Here is a 17,365-nt window from a genome sequence, read left to right as displayed (position 1 = left end):
TTTCTTCTTTCTTTTTTTCAATCTATGATCTGGGCTTCATTGTGAGTTCTTTTCCCATCTTTATGTAGCACCTGAATTTTTAACTAAGCTAATTTAAGGGTTATAATTCTTTAAATCTACTAAAATCTTTGTTTCTAGTGAAATTAGTAAATTTTAAGTATGTTTGGTATCTCATCTTTTCTTTTTGTCTTTCTTGCTAAAAGAGGGCGGCATCTCCAATTATTATTAATAAACCCTCACTTTTGATGGAGGAATACCGTGGTATCTCATCTATTGACTCTTATCTTACCTATTTTGTATATCTTGTATTCTAACCTTAACATTACTTGGGAAACATTATACACACTATTGGTAAAAAAATTAATATTGATGTTATGTCTACAAAAGTATGTAGATTCATTTTTTTTTTTATCCTCATTGGCTCACAGAGCGAACTCTCACCATCCACGGTCTCCACTGGTTTATACAATAAATTCTCACAATCTACAGGTACTGTTGGCTCCATGAGTGTATCTATGTGGAATTGAACTCCTGATACTCCTTCTTACGTACTGATGTCTTTCCACCGCGCCATGCCCGTGGGGGCAAGTACATACATTCATTGTTTGATAATGAACTTGATCTTAATTTTTGTTATTCTTCTTATTAAACACGTGTATTTTTGACATTTTTAAATATATATCCTCTATAGGACCTCATCAAACAATTAATATCTGACCTAATAATGTTTTTTTGGAAAGCTATGTGCACAAATAAAAATTTGCCAAAACCTAAAGGCACATAATCATATGCTTATTTGACCATGGAAACTATAACGATCCTCTAGGAGATAAAAAAAATTTCTAAAGCAGGAGACACCTGTCCAAATTTTTATATTTGAGCAAGGGTCGCATGAACATATGTTTCCATGTTGTTTGTTTCATGCTATTTTTAATCATAGTATATATATATATTAAAGTAATATTTGGAATTTGGTATTCAACCAATTTTCCAGTTTTTGTTCTTGTGGATCTCTTATGCTTCCCACCTAACTGTCTAAACAGAGGAACAGACCATTTCGGAATCTTGCAATTGAATGATTGAAATGGTACGCACGGCCCCACCATGCCGCTCTAATTGACTATAATACCCTTCCCCCCCATACGGGGTCTCTCTCACTGCCCTTGCTCATGCCACTTGGGACAATTCTGTAAAATTGCCGCACAAAGATAGCGTTTTAGATGGCTTCGTTCCCTGACAGACGCAAGCGCGAGAAAGAGAGTGAGCGAGAGAGGGGAGATGGCGGAGGGAAAGGGTTCAAAAGCCACGAAGACCGCGGAGCTGGATGCTCCTCTCAACGCAATTGGCTTCGAGATTGAAGAGGTATCGCCGGAGAAGGTCACCGGCCGGCTGTTAGTCACCCTTAAATGCTGTCAGGTCCGCCACTCTTTACCCCTCATCACTTAGCTACTTCTGTTCTTCATTACACACACAGAACTATCTGCGTAAACCGTGAACCATAAAGGATCGCGTTTCCGGCTAGTTTTGATTCATCAAATCTCTCCGCCGGTAGGTGGAATTATCACGAGCGGTTTACCTCTGGTTTACTTTTAATTTGTTTATTATATCTAACTGACGAACTGCGTTTTCTGTGTCACTGAAATTACACGAATACCCCTTCCTGTCACACCATGGTACATGGCCCCAACTTTTGAAATTACACAAATACCCCTATACGTGACATTTCTAAGAGATCCCAAACCAACGGTTCATAAGTTCTTTTCTTTTGGGTCACACCTCACCAACCTCACCTTTAGACTTTCTCCATTTTAAGCTTTGACAAATAATAATCTCAAAATAAATGTTCACTTCATCACTTTAGTGGAATTTTTTATTTTTTGTTTTTTTCAAAAAATAATAAATTTTTTTGTATTTTTTTAAAAAGATTTATATTCAAAATTGAAAAATAAAATGTTTTTTAAATATGCAACCTAATTTTTTATTTTAAAATTTTAAAATAATCATAAAAAACTATATTTTTAAATTTTATAAATTTTATGTAAGATAATATTAGAAATCATGAAGAAAAATCACGGTGCCGTTATGAACTGCGATCATTACGTAAAATAATAGTAAAAATAATTTTTCAGCCATTCAAGGTATTACACGGTGGGGTGTCGGCACTGATAGCGGAAGCATTGGCAAGCTTAGGGGCCCACGTAGCCTCCGGTTTCCAGAGAGTGGCGGGGATACACCTTAGCATCAATCATCTGAAACGCGCTGAGCTTGGCGACCTCGTGCGCGTGGTAGCCACGCCCGTCAACGTCGGCAAAACCATCCAGGTAACTTCCCTCCCACTGTCCATAATCTTCATTCTTTCTAATTTTGTAAAATTGTATAGATTAATTTTTCTTTAATTCGAAGTTATATGTTTCTTCTTTTGTAATGATCATGTTTTATGAATATAATAACATAAGTTATATTATAATATATTATTATGTAGGGAATCTCAATTTATGCATTTAAATCCATGCAAATTTCTAAATTTCGAAAATTCATGCTCCCAAATAAAACAAAAATTTATTTTATGGTTCGTAACTAAGGATATAGAAATCATATGCTCTGCGCCATTTACACAACTAGATTTTGATGCAACCATATATTTACATATATTTATATTATATATAAAAGGACAAATAGTGTAAATGATTTTATGAACAAAAATATATTTATTTTTAAAAGAAAAACTACAAGATAACACTAAATCGATTTATAAATTTCTATATTATTTGTAGAAGTATGGATAGCGTAAGTTATTTTATTAATAATTTTTAAAAAAAAATTCATATTGTTAAAAAATAAAACAAACTATTATCATGGAATGGGAAAATATCACTATATTTAAAATTAAGACTATATTCCTAAAAAAAATTAAAGTTAACCAAATTTAGAAAATGTTATATTTAGAAAATCTATTTTGCCTAAGTAAAATGTTTTAACCTAAAATACAAACTTCATTTGGCTGAAAATCAAAATAAACCATCACTATATATACACACATCATAAATCAAAATATGATAATGTAAAAAATATTATTGTCCTTTGAAGTTAGACTAGCATTTTCTGAAAAATTAAGTTAAGAAAAACTAAATGAAATTATATTTTTAAATAGGTAAAGATTTGAACCTAAAAAATTATTTAAATAAAAGATATAATAAGTATAATTGTGTAAAACTAAAAAAAAAATGTATGTCCCAAAAGTTAAATTCTTCTAGCATCTTCAAAAATTGTTATGAAGTTTCTGACATTGTTTAGATAAATAATAATATAACTTCCAAAAGATAAATTTTAGAAATAAAGTTATAGATCTAGAAGTACACCAAATATTAAATTTTAAATTCTATTTGAAATTTGAAGAACTCACTAATTGATTATTAAGTGAGCAAATAATAATAATTATGAAGATTTTAGGCAAAAAAAATCATAATTTAGAAATTGTAATAAATTTGTTAATATTTCATTAGAATGAGTCATATATTGAAATTTTTATAAAATAAAAAATATTAAGTATGTGCATACTTATTAAACTTTTGGTAAATACATAATTATTAAAATTTAATTATGTTCTCCACAATTTTAATTAGAATATTCTTATGAAGGAATACTATTAAAGACTATAAAGAGGTGCATAGTGCCCTAAGAAACATAGACGAAACAAAGGTTTTATCAAGCATAATTGAGAATATTCAGAGATCTCAAAAAGAGCTGGATAAACTCTTATTAAAAGAAAGTTGGAGAGAAGATGATGTAGCCAAGATACAAGAGAAGGTTAATAAAAGGCTAGATGAGGTAGAACACCTTAATGCCAAAAAATTGGCCCAAGCAGAAGCTATTATAGCAGAATCCAAAAGGAGATATGCTCCAAGAGAATCCTCAAGAGTAGGACCCTCCAAATCAAGAAGGTCGGTAGATCTTCTAAAAATCTCTTCTTGGGATGCAAAGTCAGTGTGGCAGCCCCTAAGACTAGAGCCTAAACCATGGCATCGAAAGAAATTATATTTCGAGGAAATGCTCCAAACGACAAGCCAACCAGAAACGGTTCTTGACTATTTGGGAAGAATTCAAGAAAAATTTAGACACAAGAAAAGTATTCCAGAAGGAGTACCCTAGAACGGGACAATTTTAAGGCTTGATTGCCAGAAGAATCAAGCTATAGCCATTAATGATTGGGCAATGGATATTAGATTCAATATCCTGAGCCATGACATAAGAACTTGGTCGGTTGAGCGAGCCTATAAGTTCGCAGTTTCCACCTTAAGGGGTAATGCAAAAAAAATTAAAACTAATTTTTTAAAATAAATATCCTTCTACTCCCTGATGGTCCTAGTTCGGAAGGTCCAGATCCTTCTAACCTTATTTTCGAATTAATATCTTCTTCTCTCGATATACTCGCTCTACTAGGAGTTTTATCACTTAGGGGTTTGGTTATAATTATTCTATTTTCCTTTTGTCTTACTGACTTTGGCAAAAGATTTTTTAACATTTCTTCTAGTCTTGGGGTTACCCAAATCTATGGCCAACTCAATGCTCTTGGGTTTACAACCTATGGTTGTAACCCTCTAACTGAGTTAGATTGATTTGTCTCGAAGAGTTAAGTAAATCTACTAACTCCTCTTCTAAGGGCTGGTTTCCCTGTGTTAACTTTAAATACAGTCTTGCAATTAATCTAATGCATCTCTTGTCTGGACTGCATCTTAACATATTCTATCATTCTCTTGTATTTACTTTTATTTACAGAATTTTTGCCACATTTTTGTCTTGAAGACCTACATGTAAATATGGTATTACTTTGATCCAGGTTGCGCCTGAATGCAAACTAGCCCTTGCTTCTCCTAGTAAGAACCTACCAAAATTATCAATACTTCCATCCATGATTGCTACAATGATGGGTAGATCTTGCCATTTTCTGACCAATGGATATATCCCAACTTGGATAATTCCATAATGGTCATATCTTGCCCTTTTAGCCATGGCCTTTTGGACTTCTTGTGTAGATAGCAATGAAACTACAAATGTCTCTGCATTCGTACTGGATACTTCTACAGTTACCTCTTTTTCGATAACCTTTACAATTTCTTTGTAAGGTATCCATAAGGTATGGTATGCTTCAGTCCAGTTGGCTCAAGGCATTCTCCATTCTTGGGAATCTCTTCCTCCTGAAGGGATTTCCATTTCTGTAGAATGTACTAGATCTTCTCCCAATTCTGCTAATGGAACTAGATCGGGCACATTTTTTGCTAGCTTCATTGCTATTCTCAACTGGCTTAGCTTAAGATGGAAAGGAGATTCTAGGATTTCTTCCTCTGAATCTTCTCTTTTTGTATCTGAGTATTCTGAAAAAAAAAAAAAAATAGAATAGACACTATCATCGTCTGAATCTATTTCTTCTCCCCAAATAGGTTCATAAAGAAGCTCTGAAGAGTTCTCCATTAAGATGCTCTTGAGGCTACCCTTTCTCTTCTCTGCATCTAGGCAATCATTAGCCTTGTGACCTTTCTTACCATAAAACCAACAACAATTATATTCTGAAAGAGATTTTCCTTGTGGCCGAGCACTTATGATATCTTTCATATCTCTTCTTTAAAGATTCCCTAACATCTTTCCTAACCCTATTAGGTCTAAGATATTTCTTTTCTAGAGCTTTGGGTTCCTTTCTTGAACTACTCCTCTTACCAAATCTTTTCCTAGACTTCTTGTAATGCTCCAACCTGGGTCTATCTGGGAGCACTGCATCTTTCCTCCTCTACTTGGGCTAAACAACAGCGGACAAACCTTTATTGGACTAATGACTGACCCTACAGAGCAACACGTGACCTTTTCAGTATATTTTTTCCTCACTCACACACTTCCTAAGAAAATTTTCCAGAAGGTCACCCATCTCAAGATTACTCCAAGCCAAGTACGCTTAACCGTGAAGTTCTTATGGGAGGACTCTTGAAAAGTAAGGTGCACCTTGTTGATATGAGTAGTAACATCAAGCATTTTTAAGTCTTTCTTCCACGGGATATCACATTCTCCCCCACTAACATAACGCAACGTCCTCATTGCGAACCCACATTTCCAAACCCAGGCGATGTGAATCTCATCACACTTCCGGTTGGGTAATTACTCTGATACTATTTTGTAATGCCCCAACCTGGCTTTGCCAGGGAGCACTGTGTCTCTTCTCCTCCACCTAGATCAGATAACAGGGGGCAGGCCTTATCGGACTAATGACTGGTCTCATAGACCAACACGTGTCTTTTTCAGTGTGTTTTGTCCTCACTCACACACTTCCTAAGAAAATTTCCCAAAAGGTCACGCATCCCAAAATTACTCTAAGTCAAGCATGCTTAACTGTGGAGTTTTTATAGGAGGACTCCCGAAAAGAAAAGTGCACCTTGTTGATATGAGTAGTAACATCAATCCTTTTTAAGCCTTTCTTCCAAAGAGTATCACACTTCTTTCTTAGTTTCTTTTGGTGGCATTGACCTCCTTAATAGCTGCACTCCATAAATTCTAAGTTTTTCATTGATCTCTGATCACATCCATATCTTTCTGTAATCCCACTTTTCTTGGGACAAGACAAGTTTTATTCATTGATCTTTCAAAAAAATTTTGAAAATTGCATATTTTCACTAGACGTTGGTAAACCAGTGAAAATCTGATGGTCAGCCCGCCAAACAAGAGAGTGTTTAGGGTGGTCCCGGATAGTTAAAATTTGCAAGACTAGAAAAATTTAGAAAGAAGATGGATAAATTGATTCGAGGTATTATGCATACAAGAAAGTTATTAAAAGAAGTAAAGGCTAGACAAGATGAAACATCAAATTCAAGTAAAAGATCAGATAAGAAAGAATTACAAATTTCTCTAGGAAAAATTGAAAAAAGACTAGCAAATTGGAATGGTAAAGATATACCGAAATCAAGATTCAAATAAAATTTGGAAAATGTCCAAAACAAAAAGTCAAATTATCAAACAAAAAGGATCAATAGAAAGCAATGAAGAGTATTTCATTAAAGTCATTAACAAATCAATTTCTTTAGTTACAAATGAAGCAAGATAGCAAAAGAGACTTTTAGATTTAAAAGATCTAGAGTCCCTTAGGGCTAAATATGACATAATTCATATCAGGATGGTTCAAGTAGGACTATTCCCTCTCACTAGAGTAGGATTAAACAAACCAGTCTGTGTTATTCTTCGTGATGTCAAACATCATGAATTCAATGAGTCCTTCTTAGGAATGTTAGAATCAAATATAACTGAAGGACCAATATACTTTGAATGTTATCCAAATATAAGAGCAAATCTTCAAGATAAATCATTATACAAGCTTTTAACTCTTGATATTCAAACTAAAGGTTATGACATGGATTCAAGAAGTTCAAATCTTGAAATGATTTATCGAGTTTATTACAAAGCCACAACTTCAACAATTCTTCCAAACTCTCTTCAAACTAGTGAAAAAGGTGAAACAATCATGCTTCAAGCAAATTATAATAGACAATCACTTGTATCTCACCCCAAGAAATTTCTATGACATGAGATTTAAGCTGGGGGAGATTGAGAATTTAATAATCTTAATGAAACCGATCATGAAACAATTCCAAACATTCAAAAGACAATTGCTACAAAAGTTATTCAAGACGAAAGTGGAAATGTTAAGATCAATGTTCAATCATTATTAACAAGAAGCAGAAGCATCGGTCAATCTTCAAAACAATCAACTGACTTAGGAAGAAAGAATATCTCAAGTCTTTATACATATACGGAACCAAACAGAAATCTCAAATTTAAAGGAATTGATTTTGGTCCCGAAATACCCCAAGGATATTATCAAGAAATATCTGAATCAACCTCCTCAACAGAATCTCAAATCTTGACAGAAGATCAAAGAAAAATTCTTAAAGAAGAACATCAAAGGAAGAATATTATGACTATAAGTAAAACTTTTGAACCAAATATGGAAATACTTAGAAGAGATTACAAACATAAGCTTAATGAAAATAATAGAGATAATTTTTTTGAAAAATACAATAAAGAAGAAAGAGAAAAAAATAAAAGCCAAATGGTTTGAAGAAATGCAAAAGGTCAAAAGAAATATTCCATTTTTCAAATTTGTCAAGGAAAGACAATCAATTAATGTTATTCATAATTGCAAGAAAAAATGGAAATTAATTAACAATAATTTAGTCATATCAAATCATCCTCCAGAAAACTCTTTTAAATTTAATTATAAAGAAACATAAATAATTGCATCAACATACAAAGAAGTAAAAAAGGGAAACACAGAAGTCGATCAAATAATTAGTCAAAATAACTATACGAATCAAATACTTCAAATGATGGCTGATCAATCTACAAGAATTGAAAATCATTTAGAACATCTTTTCAGAAATCAAGCTTAATAGTATTTACGAAAAAGGAGAATCTAGTATAACAAAACCTAAATTAGAAGAACCAATACCAATCAATACTTTAGATAAAAGATTAAAGGACTTTAAGTTCGAAAAGCAAAACGAATTACTTACTCAAAAAATTGATGAACTTATCAATAAAACCACAAATCTAAAGATTAATATGTTATCAAAAGAAGTTATAAATACCTTAGAATCAAACTTTAGAAATGAAGAAGACTTTGAAATTAATAAAATCAAAAATTGGAGAAGTCAAAGCCAAAGAACTTATTACAAAAAACCAAGACCTCCAAGTCGTTTATTTGAAGAAACAAATGAAATGTTACCTCACAAGATTTTTCAAGGTAATGAAATTCATGAATGGAGAATTGATGGTTTAACAGAACACCAAATACATGCTTTACTTCATCAAATGTTCGTTGTGGCAACAACCTTTAAGCTTCATTCACAACAGTAAGTGAAGGACAAACTGTTGCTCTTCTTACACATGGATTTGTAGGAACACTTAAAGAATGGTGGGATCATTATCTTACCTCTCATGAAAAGGATCGAATCATGAAAGCTAAAAAAATTAAATAAGAAAATGGAGTACAAACTCAAGAAAGTGATGTTGTCGCAACACTTATTTGGGCAATTTTTAGGCAATTTATTGGAGATGCAAGTAGTCAACATGAAAAAACTAGTATTATACTTTTAAATCTTACATGTCCAAAATTATCAGATTTTCAATGGTAGAGAAATATCTTTACTGCAAAAATAATGAGCAGATCATATGGGAGATTTGGATTCTGGAAAGAAAAATTTATAAGTGGATTACCAAAATTATTTGCTCAAAGAGTTAGATATCGAGTTAAAGAAACTTTATGATTAAATTACGAATCAATTACTTATGGTCAAATTGTTTATGTAATAAATCATGAGGGATTAAAACTTTGTAACGAGTTAAAAAACCAATTTCAAATGAAAAATGAGTTCAAAAAAAATAAAGGAGAACTAGGTAATTTCTGTGCTCAATATGGGTACGAAAGAATCAAAGCACCTTCTAAAAAACATAAGAAAAAACAGCTATACAAAAGACATAAACCATCGAAAGATTATTATAAAAAGTATGATAAAAATTATTATAGAAAGAAAAAGAAAAATTATGCAAAAACTTCAAGACCTCCAACTAAAGACAAAAATCAGAAAACTTGTTTCAAATGTGGGAAAAAGGGTCATTATGCAAGATTTTGTAGGGTAAAACAAGAAATCAAAGAAATGAATACTTAAAAAGAATTCAAGAGACAAATGCTAAATCTAATCATCAATAATGGATCAGACGTCTCTGAATCTACTTCATTTTTAGAATCAGAAAACGAGTTTATTAATGAAATTCAAACAAGCTCCAAAACTTCAAAAAGTGATGTGTTTTCTGAAAAATCATGTCAAGAAGACATTGAACTCTGCATGTGTGATAAATGCTCAAAAACAATTAATGTAATTTCAAAATAAAATGAAGTTATTTTTGAAATGATCGAATATATTAATGATCCTGAAATAAAAAATAAATATTTACTTCAATTAAAAAGAAATTTGGAAATGGATAGAACTCCAAAAATCAACAAAGGATATGATATTAACGAAATCATTGATAGATACAAAAATAAAGAATCCAAATCAAGAAAAGAACTAAGTATTCAAGATTTACAAAAAGAAATAAATCAGACTAAAGAAGAAGTTAAAATAATCAAAGAACAAAACGAAAAATTTAAGCAAAATATAATCCAACTGCAACTAAGAATAGATAAGATAGATACAAAAGGAAAATCAAAAGTTGAAGAAATTATTAATTCAGATGACGAAGAAGATTTTCAATACCAAGTTAATCAAGAAAAAGAAATATTTCTCGGAGCCGATATGAACTGCATTCAAGAAGGACTTATACCTACCCATTATTATGAAAAGACAAAAATGCAATTATATAGTGCAACAAATTCAACCTTAAAAATTCAACATAAAATTTCAGATATTCATATTTGTAATCAAGAAATCTGCCTCAAAACAACATTTGTACTTGTCAAAAATATGCAACAAGAAATCATTCCTGGAATGCCATTCTTCACAATGATCTACCCATTCAAGGTAGATGAAGTTAAAATCCATACTTTAATCGGTGGTCAAAATATTTCATTTGAATTCACAGATAAAATGCAAGAAAAAGAAGTCAACACATTAAAAAAATCTGGCTATAAGTAGAATTCATCGTATTCAAAATAAAAGAAAGCACATAAAATCTTTGTCAAGAGAAATTTATCATAAGAAAATAGAAGAACAAATTCAAAACCCAGAGGTTAAATCTCAAATTGATTTATTTAAAGAAAAACTTGAAAAAGAAGTTTGTTCAAATTTACCAAATGCTTTTTGAAATAGAAAGAATCATACTGTTAAATTACCTTATACAAAAGATTTTACAGAAGACAAAATACCCACAAAAGTAAGGCCTATTCAAATGAACTAGGAATTACTTGAATATTGCAAAAAAGAAATACAAGAATTACTTAATAAAAAATTAATTCAAAAAAGTAAATCCCCTTGGAATTATGCAGATTTTTGTGTTCAAAATCAAGTTGAAATAGAAAGAGTGACACCAAGACTTGTCATTAACTACAAACCATTAAATAAATCATTATAATGGATTAGGTATCCAATACCAAACAAAAAAGATTTACTCAATAGATTAAATATGACTACAATATACTCAAAATTTGACATGAAATCAGGATTCTGGCAAATTCAAATTATAGAAGAAGACAAGTATAAGACAACATTTACAGTGCCATTCGGACACTACGAATAGAACGTAATGCCCTTTGGCTTAAAAAATGCACCTTCATAATTCCAAAACATTATGAATGAAATTTTCAATGCTTATAGAAAATTTACTATTGTATACATTGATGACGTTCTTTTATACTCCGAATCAATAAGTCAACACTTCAAACATCTCAATATTTTTTATAATATTGTCAAAAGAAATGGATTGGATGTTTCTCAACCAAAAATTAAATTATTTCAAACTAATGTTAGATTTAGGTCATCAGATTTACCAAAATAAGATCACTCCAATACAAAAATCATTAGAATTTGCAGACAAATTTTCTAATGAAATTAGAGACAAAAATCAATTACAAAGGTTTTTAGGGTGTCTTAATTATGTTGCAGATTTCATTTCAAATATCAGGATTTTAATAAAACATTTATTCAAAAGACTCAAGAAAAATCTTCCTACATGGTCAGACGAATGTACTCAAATTGTTATCAAAGTTAAGGCTTTAGTTAAAACCTTTCCCTGTCTTAGTCTTTTAGATCCTAAAGCTTTTATGATAGTGGAAATTGATGCCTCTGATGTTGGATTCAGGGGTATTCTTAAACAAATAATTGAGTCAAATGAAACTCTAATAAGATTTCATTTAGGAGCATGGTCAGTCTCAAGTCAATTATTCAATTATCAAGAAAGAAATTTTATCCATAGTTTTATGCATTCAAAAATTTCAAGATGATTTGTTCAATAATTTTTTTTTAGAATTGATTGTGCAAGTGCTAAGAGTATTATTGAAAATGATGTTAAAATTTTGGTTTCAAAACAAATATTTGTAGGATGGCAAGCAATTTTATCTGTATTTGATTTTAAAATTGAATTTATCAAAGCAACTTCAAATTCAATTCCAAACTTTCTTACAAGAGATTTCCTGATAGGACAACATCCTAAGAATTACAGCTAAATACGTCTATTTAAAACCATAATCTTCAAAAGCCCAACAAGCCCAATCCTTAAAAGAAATTCCTATTCATAATAGGTTCAACCCCCTTTAAGGCCTCAAACTACTCAAGTTCCTTCTTTCAAAGAAGTTATGGAAAGTCAAGCTCAGATCGTTTTGGCCCAAGCTCAAAAGGTACCTGTTACAAAAAGGATATTTTTCAAAATACTTCGAGAATCTCATTCCTATTGAACCCGAATGGGATGATTCCACTCCTTTCAAAGTTATCAAAAACTATTTCTTCACTGGATGCCATTTTGACACTCCAAACCCATTGAAGAATAGAAAATTTTACGAGTTAATTCTTGTAGAAACCAACTCGGTCGTAATCGATCATAATTACGATCTCAGGATTCTACAAAAATTAACTTTACAAAATTCAAGATTTTCAAAATTATTTCTCCCTTAGAATGGGGAACTCATCCAAGAGATTCAAGACAATTTAAAGGAGATTTTATTCCACAATCCTATAATTACAAAGATTACATTGACGCTTGGTTAAATGTTTTCTTCCTACGTAATTATTCTCATTCTTGGTTTGTGCATTTTGATCCAAAAATTTGCAAATTTTTCGCACCTTGGTTTCTCAAATGGTGTTGCCTTTACCATGATCTCAAGAGGGGGGTGAATTGGTATTTTTAAAGTTTAAGCCCTAGGTTAATCTCCTAACACTAGTATATTCACAACCCTGGGGTCAATCTAGTGCAAGAATGTAAATGTATACAAGAAAGTTAATAAACCAACTTAATCAAACACATATGCACCAAAAAGCAGTAAAGTAAAGTTGACACACAGAGATGTTATCAAGGTTCGGCCAATTGCCTACGTTCTCACCTTGGCTAACAAGCACAAGAATTACCACTATCATTTGCTCACTTAAACAAGTGGAGTGACACCTATACAAACCAGGTCAATTGGCACAAGGCTGCTCTCAACCTTTACAACAATCCTTACCGGGTTGGATTACCGCCCTCTCAGGCTACGCCTGGAAACACTCAAATTTTACTATCAAATGGTACAGAAGCAGTGCTTTCACGTAAAACAAATTTGTACCCAATTTCGCACAATCACATGCACATCAATAGCATGAATATAGTGTAAGCTCAGTGATGCAAGATTTGTTCAATTAATCCTCTACACAGTATAATCAATATGATACACAATCATATTCAAGACAAGCAAAGTCTTAGAATCTAAACAGGATATTTCAGTAACACATCAATATTCCAAATATACTAAACAAATAATCAAACTAGTTCCAAAATGATTTTCCTCAATCAAATAAGCCCAATACTAGTTCGAAAAATTTCTTACTTGTTTGAAAGATTCTTAGCACACCAAAACAAAGCTATTAGACACTTCCAATGGAATGCAAATATCCTAAGCTTTCTTGGTTTAATCCCACACTAGATTTATAATAAAGAAATCCGTGAGATAAACCTAAGCTAAGCTCCCAAAGAAATAATCTCAAACATACACACAAATGGGAGTATTAGCAAGGAACAATAATCACATAAACACAAGAGAAGCTCTTACAAACTTAGATTTTATCAAGTGGATGTAAACTTGAAAGTATTTGGGCAAATTGTGATTTTTCAGTAGAGAGAATTTTTGGCTTAATCACTTTTTGCTAATCTCTCTCTAATTATGCAAATGAAACCATATATATAGGCAAGTGAAAAATTATAACCGTTCGAGACAGAATGTGTATTATTAAAAAAGTCTCAAATGATTAAAATCCAATTAGCCCCATTTAACCTAGTTTTACCGTGGTTAATTTAATTTTAACCGGTTGGGGTTTGGTTGGCTGAACCTAGGTTCGGTCGCCCGACAAGACACATCCAAGAAAGTTTTTTAAATACGTTCATTCGCCCGAATAGAGTTTCAGTAGCCCAAATCAAAGTTAGTAGCCAAGCTATGTACTTTTGGGTGCCTGGTCCAATATACGGTGGCCCAAACACATGAGTTCGGTTGCCTAGGGGTCTTTTTGAACAAAAAAACATCAGTCGCCTGGGTTGGTGAAAAGTTCCCTTTAAAGGGTTCGGGCGCCGGGGGAAGGTATGCACAAAAAGGTTTGGACGCTCGAGAGCCTAAGTCAACTATTGACTTATCAACAGTTTGGGCGCTCGAGGAGTTTTGAACTCCAGGGGTTCGGTCGCCAGAGCTCTCTTAACTTGTTTAGTTTTGTTCAATTTTTGAGCACAATTATAACACCCTCATATATTTTATGTTGTGTGTGTGAGTGTTGGAGCCTAGGGTCTTGCTATAGTCTAATTGAGCTTACGCTATATCCTGCATGCATGATGTGTAGGTGATAAACATATAACCACAACCTAAGTTACTATTACATACCCATATAAATTATTACAGACCGATATGAATTACAATTACAAATTACAAGTCTTAACAGTCTTCTTCTTATTTCTTCAAGTGTCATTCCTTGGGATATTAATTTGAACTTACACAAGCACTTGACAATCATTAAATATCAAGTATTTGTCATTATCAAAATCGGGTGCGACCTATAAGGTCAACAAATGGTTTAAAAATTTTGGTCCTGAAAAAGATATTTTCCTAGAAACAATTCAAGATGATCATGATTTGTTTCAAGCTCCTGACCCTTCTTTCAAGCTCCTACAATTTTGTTCAAATTTTAGAATCACCTGGATTTTCTGCTGGGATTACATCTTTGTTTCTCCAGAAGAAAGCACCTTGTGTTTTTCAAAAATAGTAAGAAGAATTTTCAAAGTTCATTTGTGGGAGAAATTTACCCTACCAGAAGGACAAGTTCGTTCATGGCTTATTCAGCAAATTAATCAGTTTTCAAATTCTCAAGGTTCATTATTAAAATCAAAGGAGAGATTAAAGGTCCTTGATGATGATGACTCTATTTCAATCTCTTCCTTAAGAAAATCAAAATCCTTAAGGTTCAATTAGTCAAGATGATTGAACAGTTGGAAGAATCAGATGACTTAGATTCTGTCAATAGTCAAGATTCAAATAGAAACGTTGATCTTGATCTCGATTCAGAATTTTATCAATTACTCCAAGAAGATCCAAGAACCATCTCATCAAAGGGAAAGACAAAGAAAACGAAATAAATTATTTGCTCTCAAGTCAAAAACTGCGGTTACCGCTTCAAAGGCTTCGGCCACCCTTCAAGACTTGCTAGGCCATCCTGACAATTATTCAAAAGTCCCTATCATTACTTCCAAGAATTTTGTAGCTGGTTACCACTTGGCCCAGCTTGTAATTTTATCAAGTGATTGTAAGTTGAGTGTTTTACACATATCCACCTTTCGGTCAGAGTTTTATTTTAAATTACTATTTTATTTAAAGGTGGTGGGTTCCCACACAAATGCAGTTGTTCATGTACTGTCACCTTTAAGTAAAATACTTTGTCTTGTTGCGTCGGCTCATTAGTCCTGTAAAATCCTATGTTGAGTTTAGTATTCGATGGGGTCCATTGTGTACCTGCACTTATTCATCCCCAAATTCCAATTCATTTGAAGTCCGAGTCATTGTGTCTATAAATAAGAGTCTTTGTTTAAGTTTGAACTCGCACCAATTTAGGGGTTTCTCCTAGAGCAACCTAAGACACCTTGAGCTCCACTTGAATTCTCTCTTCTCCCTCCTTTCTGTCTTAGGAATTCTGTCAAATGTAACCAAGTAAGCTTTCACTAAAATTTATGTGTTGTTTAAAATTTTTTGTATGATTTAAGTATGCTCTGTACTTGTAGTCTATGACTGATCATGTACATCAGAAATATGTTTTGATTGTTTGATACTTATTTGTTAAAAGATAACTTTACAACGAATACCTGTAACCTAGCCTTTGAGAGGTAAGATAATGATCCCACCATTCTTTAAGTGTTCCTACAAATCCATGTGTAAGAAGAGCAACAGTTTGCCCTTCACTTACTATTGGTGAATGAAGCTTAAAAGCTGTTGCCGCAACAGACATTTGATGAAGTAAAGCATGTATTTTTTGTTTTGTTAAACCATCAATTCTCCATTCATGAATTTCATTGCCTTGAAAAATCTTTTGAGGTAACATTTCATTTGTTTCTTCAAATAAAAGACTTGGAGGTGTTGGTTTTTTGTAATAAGTTCTTTGGCTTTGACTTCTCCAATTTTTTATTTTATTAATTTCAGTCTTATTCATTTTTAAAGTTTGATTCTAAGGTATTTATAGCTTCTTCTTTTGATAACATATTAATCTTTAGATTCATGGTTTTATTGATAAGTTCATCAATTTTTTGAGTAAGTAATTCGTTTTTCTTTTCGAACTTAAAGTCCTTTAATCTTTAATCTAAAGTATTGATTGGTATTGGTTCTTCTAATTTAGGTTTTGTTTTACTAGATTCTCCTTTTTCATAAATACTATTAAGCTTGATTTCTAAAAGATGTTTCAAATGATTTTCAATTCTTGTAGATTGATTAGCCATCGTTTGAAGCATTTGATTCGTATAATTATTTTGACTAATTATTTGATCGGCTTTTGTGTTTCCCTTTTTTACTTCTTTGTATGGTGAAGCAATTATTTCTGTTTCTTTATAATTAAATTTAAAAGAGTTTTCTGAGGATGATTTGATATGACTAAATTATTGTCAATTAATTTCCAGTTTTTCTTGCAATTATGAATAATATTAATTGATTGTCTTTCCTTGAAAAATTTGAAAAATGGAATATTTCTTTTGACCTTTTGCATTTCTTCAAACCCTTCAACTTTTATTTTTTCTCTTTCTTCTTTATTGTATTTTTCAAAAAATTTATCTCTATTATTTTCATTAAGCTTATGTTTGTAATCTGTTCTAAGTATTTCCTTATTTGTTTCAAAAGTTTTATTTATAGTCATAATATTCTTCCTTTGATATTCTTCTTTTAGAATTTCTCTTTGATCTTCTGTCAAGATTTGAGATTCTGTTAAGGAGGTTGATTCAGATGTTTCTTGATAATATCCTTGGGGTATTTCGGGACCAAAATCAATTGCTTTTAATTTGAGATTTCTGTTTGGTTCCGTATATGTACAAAGACTTGAGATACTCTTTCTTCCTAAGTCAATTGATTGTTTTGAAGATTGACCGATGCTTCTGCTTCTTGTTAATAATGATTGAAAATTGATCTTAACAT

General features: G+C 32.0%; 1 protein-coding gene across 2 annotated transcripts in view; it reads left to right on the top strand.

Moving 5' to 3' along the window:
- The first annotated feature begins 1,154 nt into the window (after nt 1-1,154).
- The window catches only part of LOC131152866 (1,4-dihydroxy-2-naphthoyl-CoA thioesterase 1), a 58,028-nt gene continuing 41,817 nt past the window's right edge, over nt 1,155-17,365 (top strand). Inside the window, exons 1-2 of one of the 2 annotated variants that reach the window (XM_058104802.1) lie at nt 1,155-1,416; nt 2,130-2,321. In XM_058104802.1, coding sequence (XP_057960785.1) covers nt 1,279-1,416; nt 2,130-2,321 — 330 coding nt within the window. In that variant the 5' untranslated portion in view covers nt 1,155-1,278. The remainder of the gene's footprint in view (nt 1,417-2,129; nt 2,322-17,365) is intronic. The other variant, XM_058104803.1, reaches the window with a different exon arrangement.

Source organism: Malania oleifera, chromosome 4 (genome assembly GCF_029873635.1).
Source record: "Malania oleifera isolate guangnan ecotype guangnan chromosome 4, ASM2987363v1, whole genome shotgun sequence".
Taxonomy (NCBI): Eukaryota; Viridiplantae; Streptophyta; class Magnoliopsida; order Santalales; family Ximeniaceae; genus Malania; species Malania oleifera.
The sequence above is the reverse complement of the archived record's forward strand: the minus strand, read 5'-3'. Positions and strand labels throughout refer to the sequence as shown.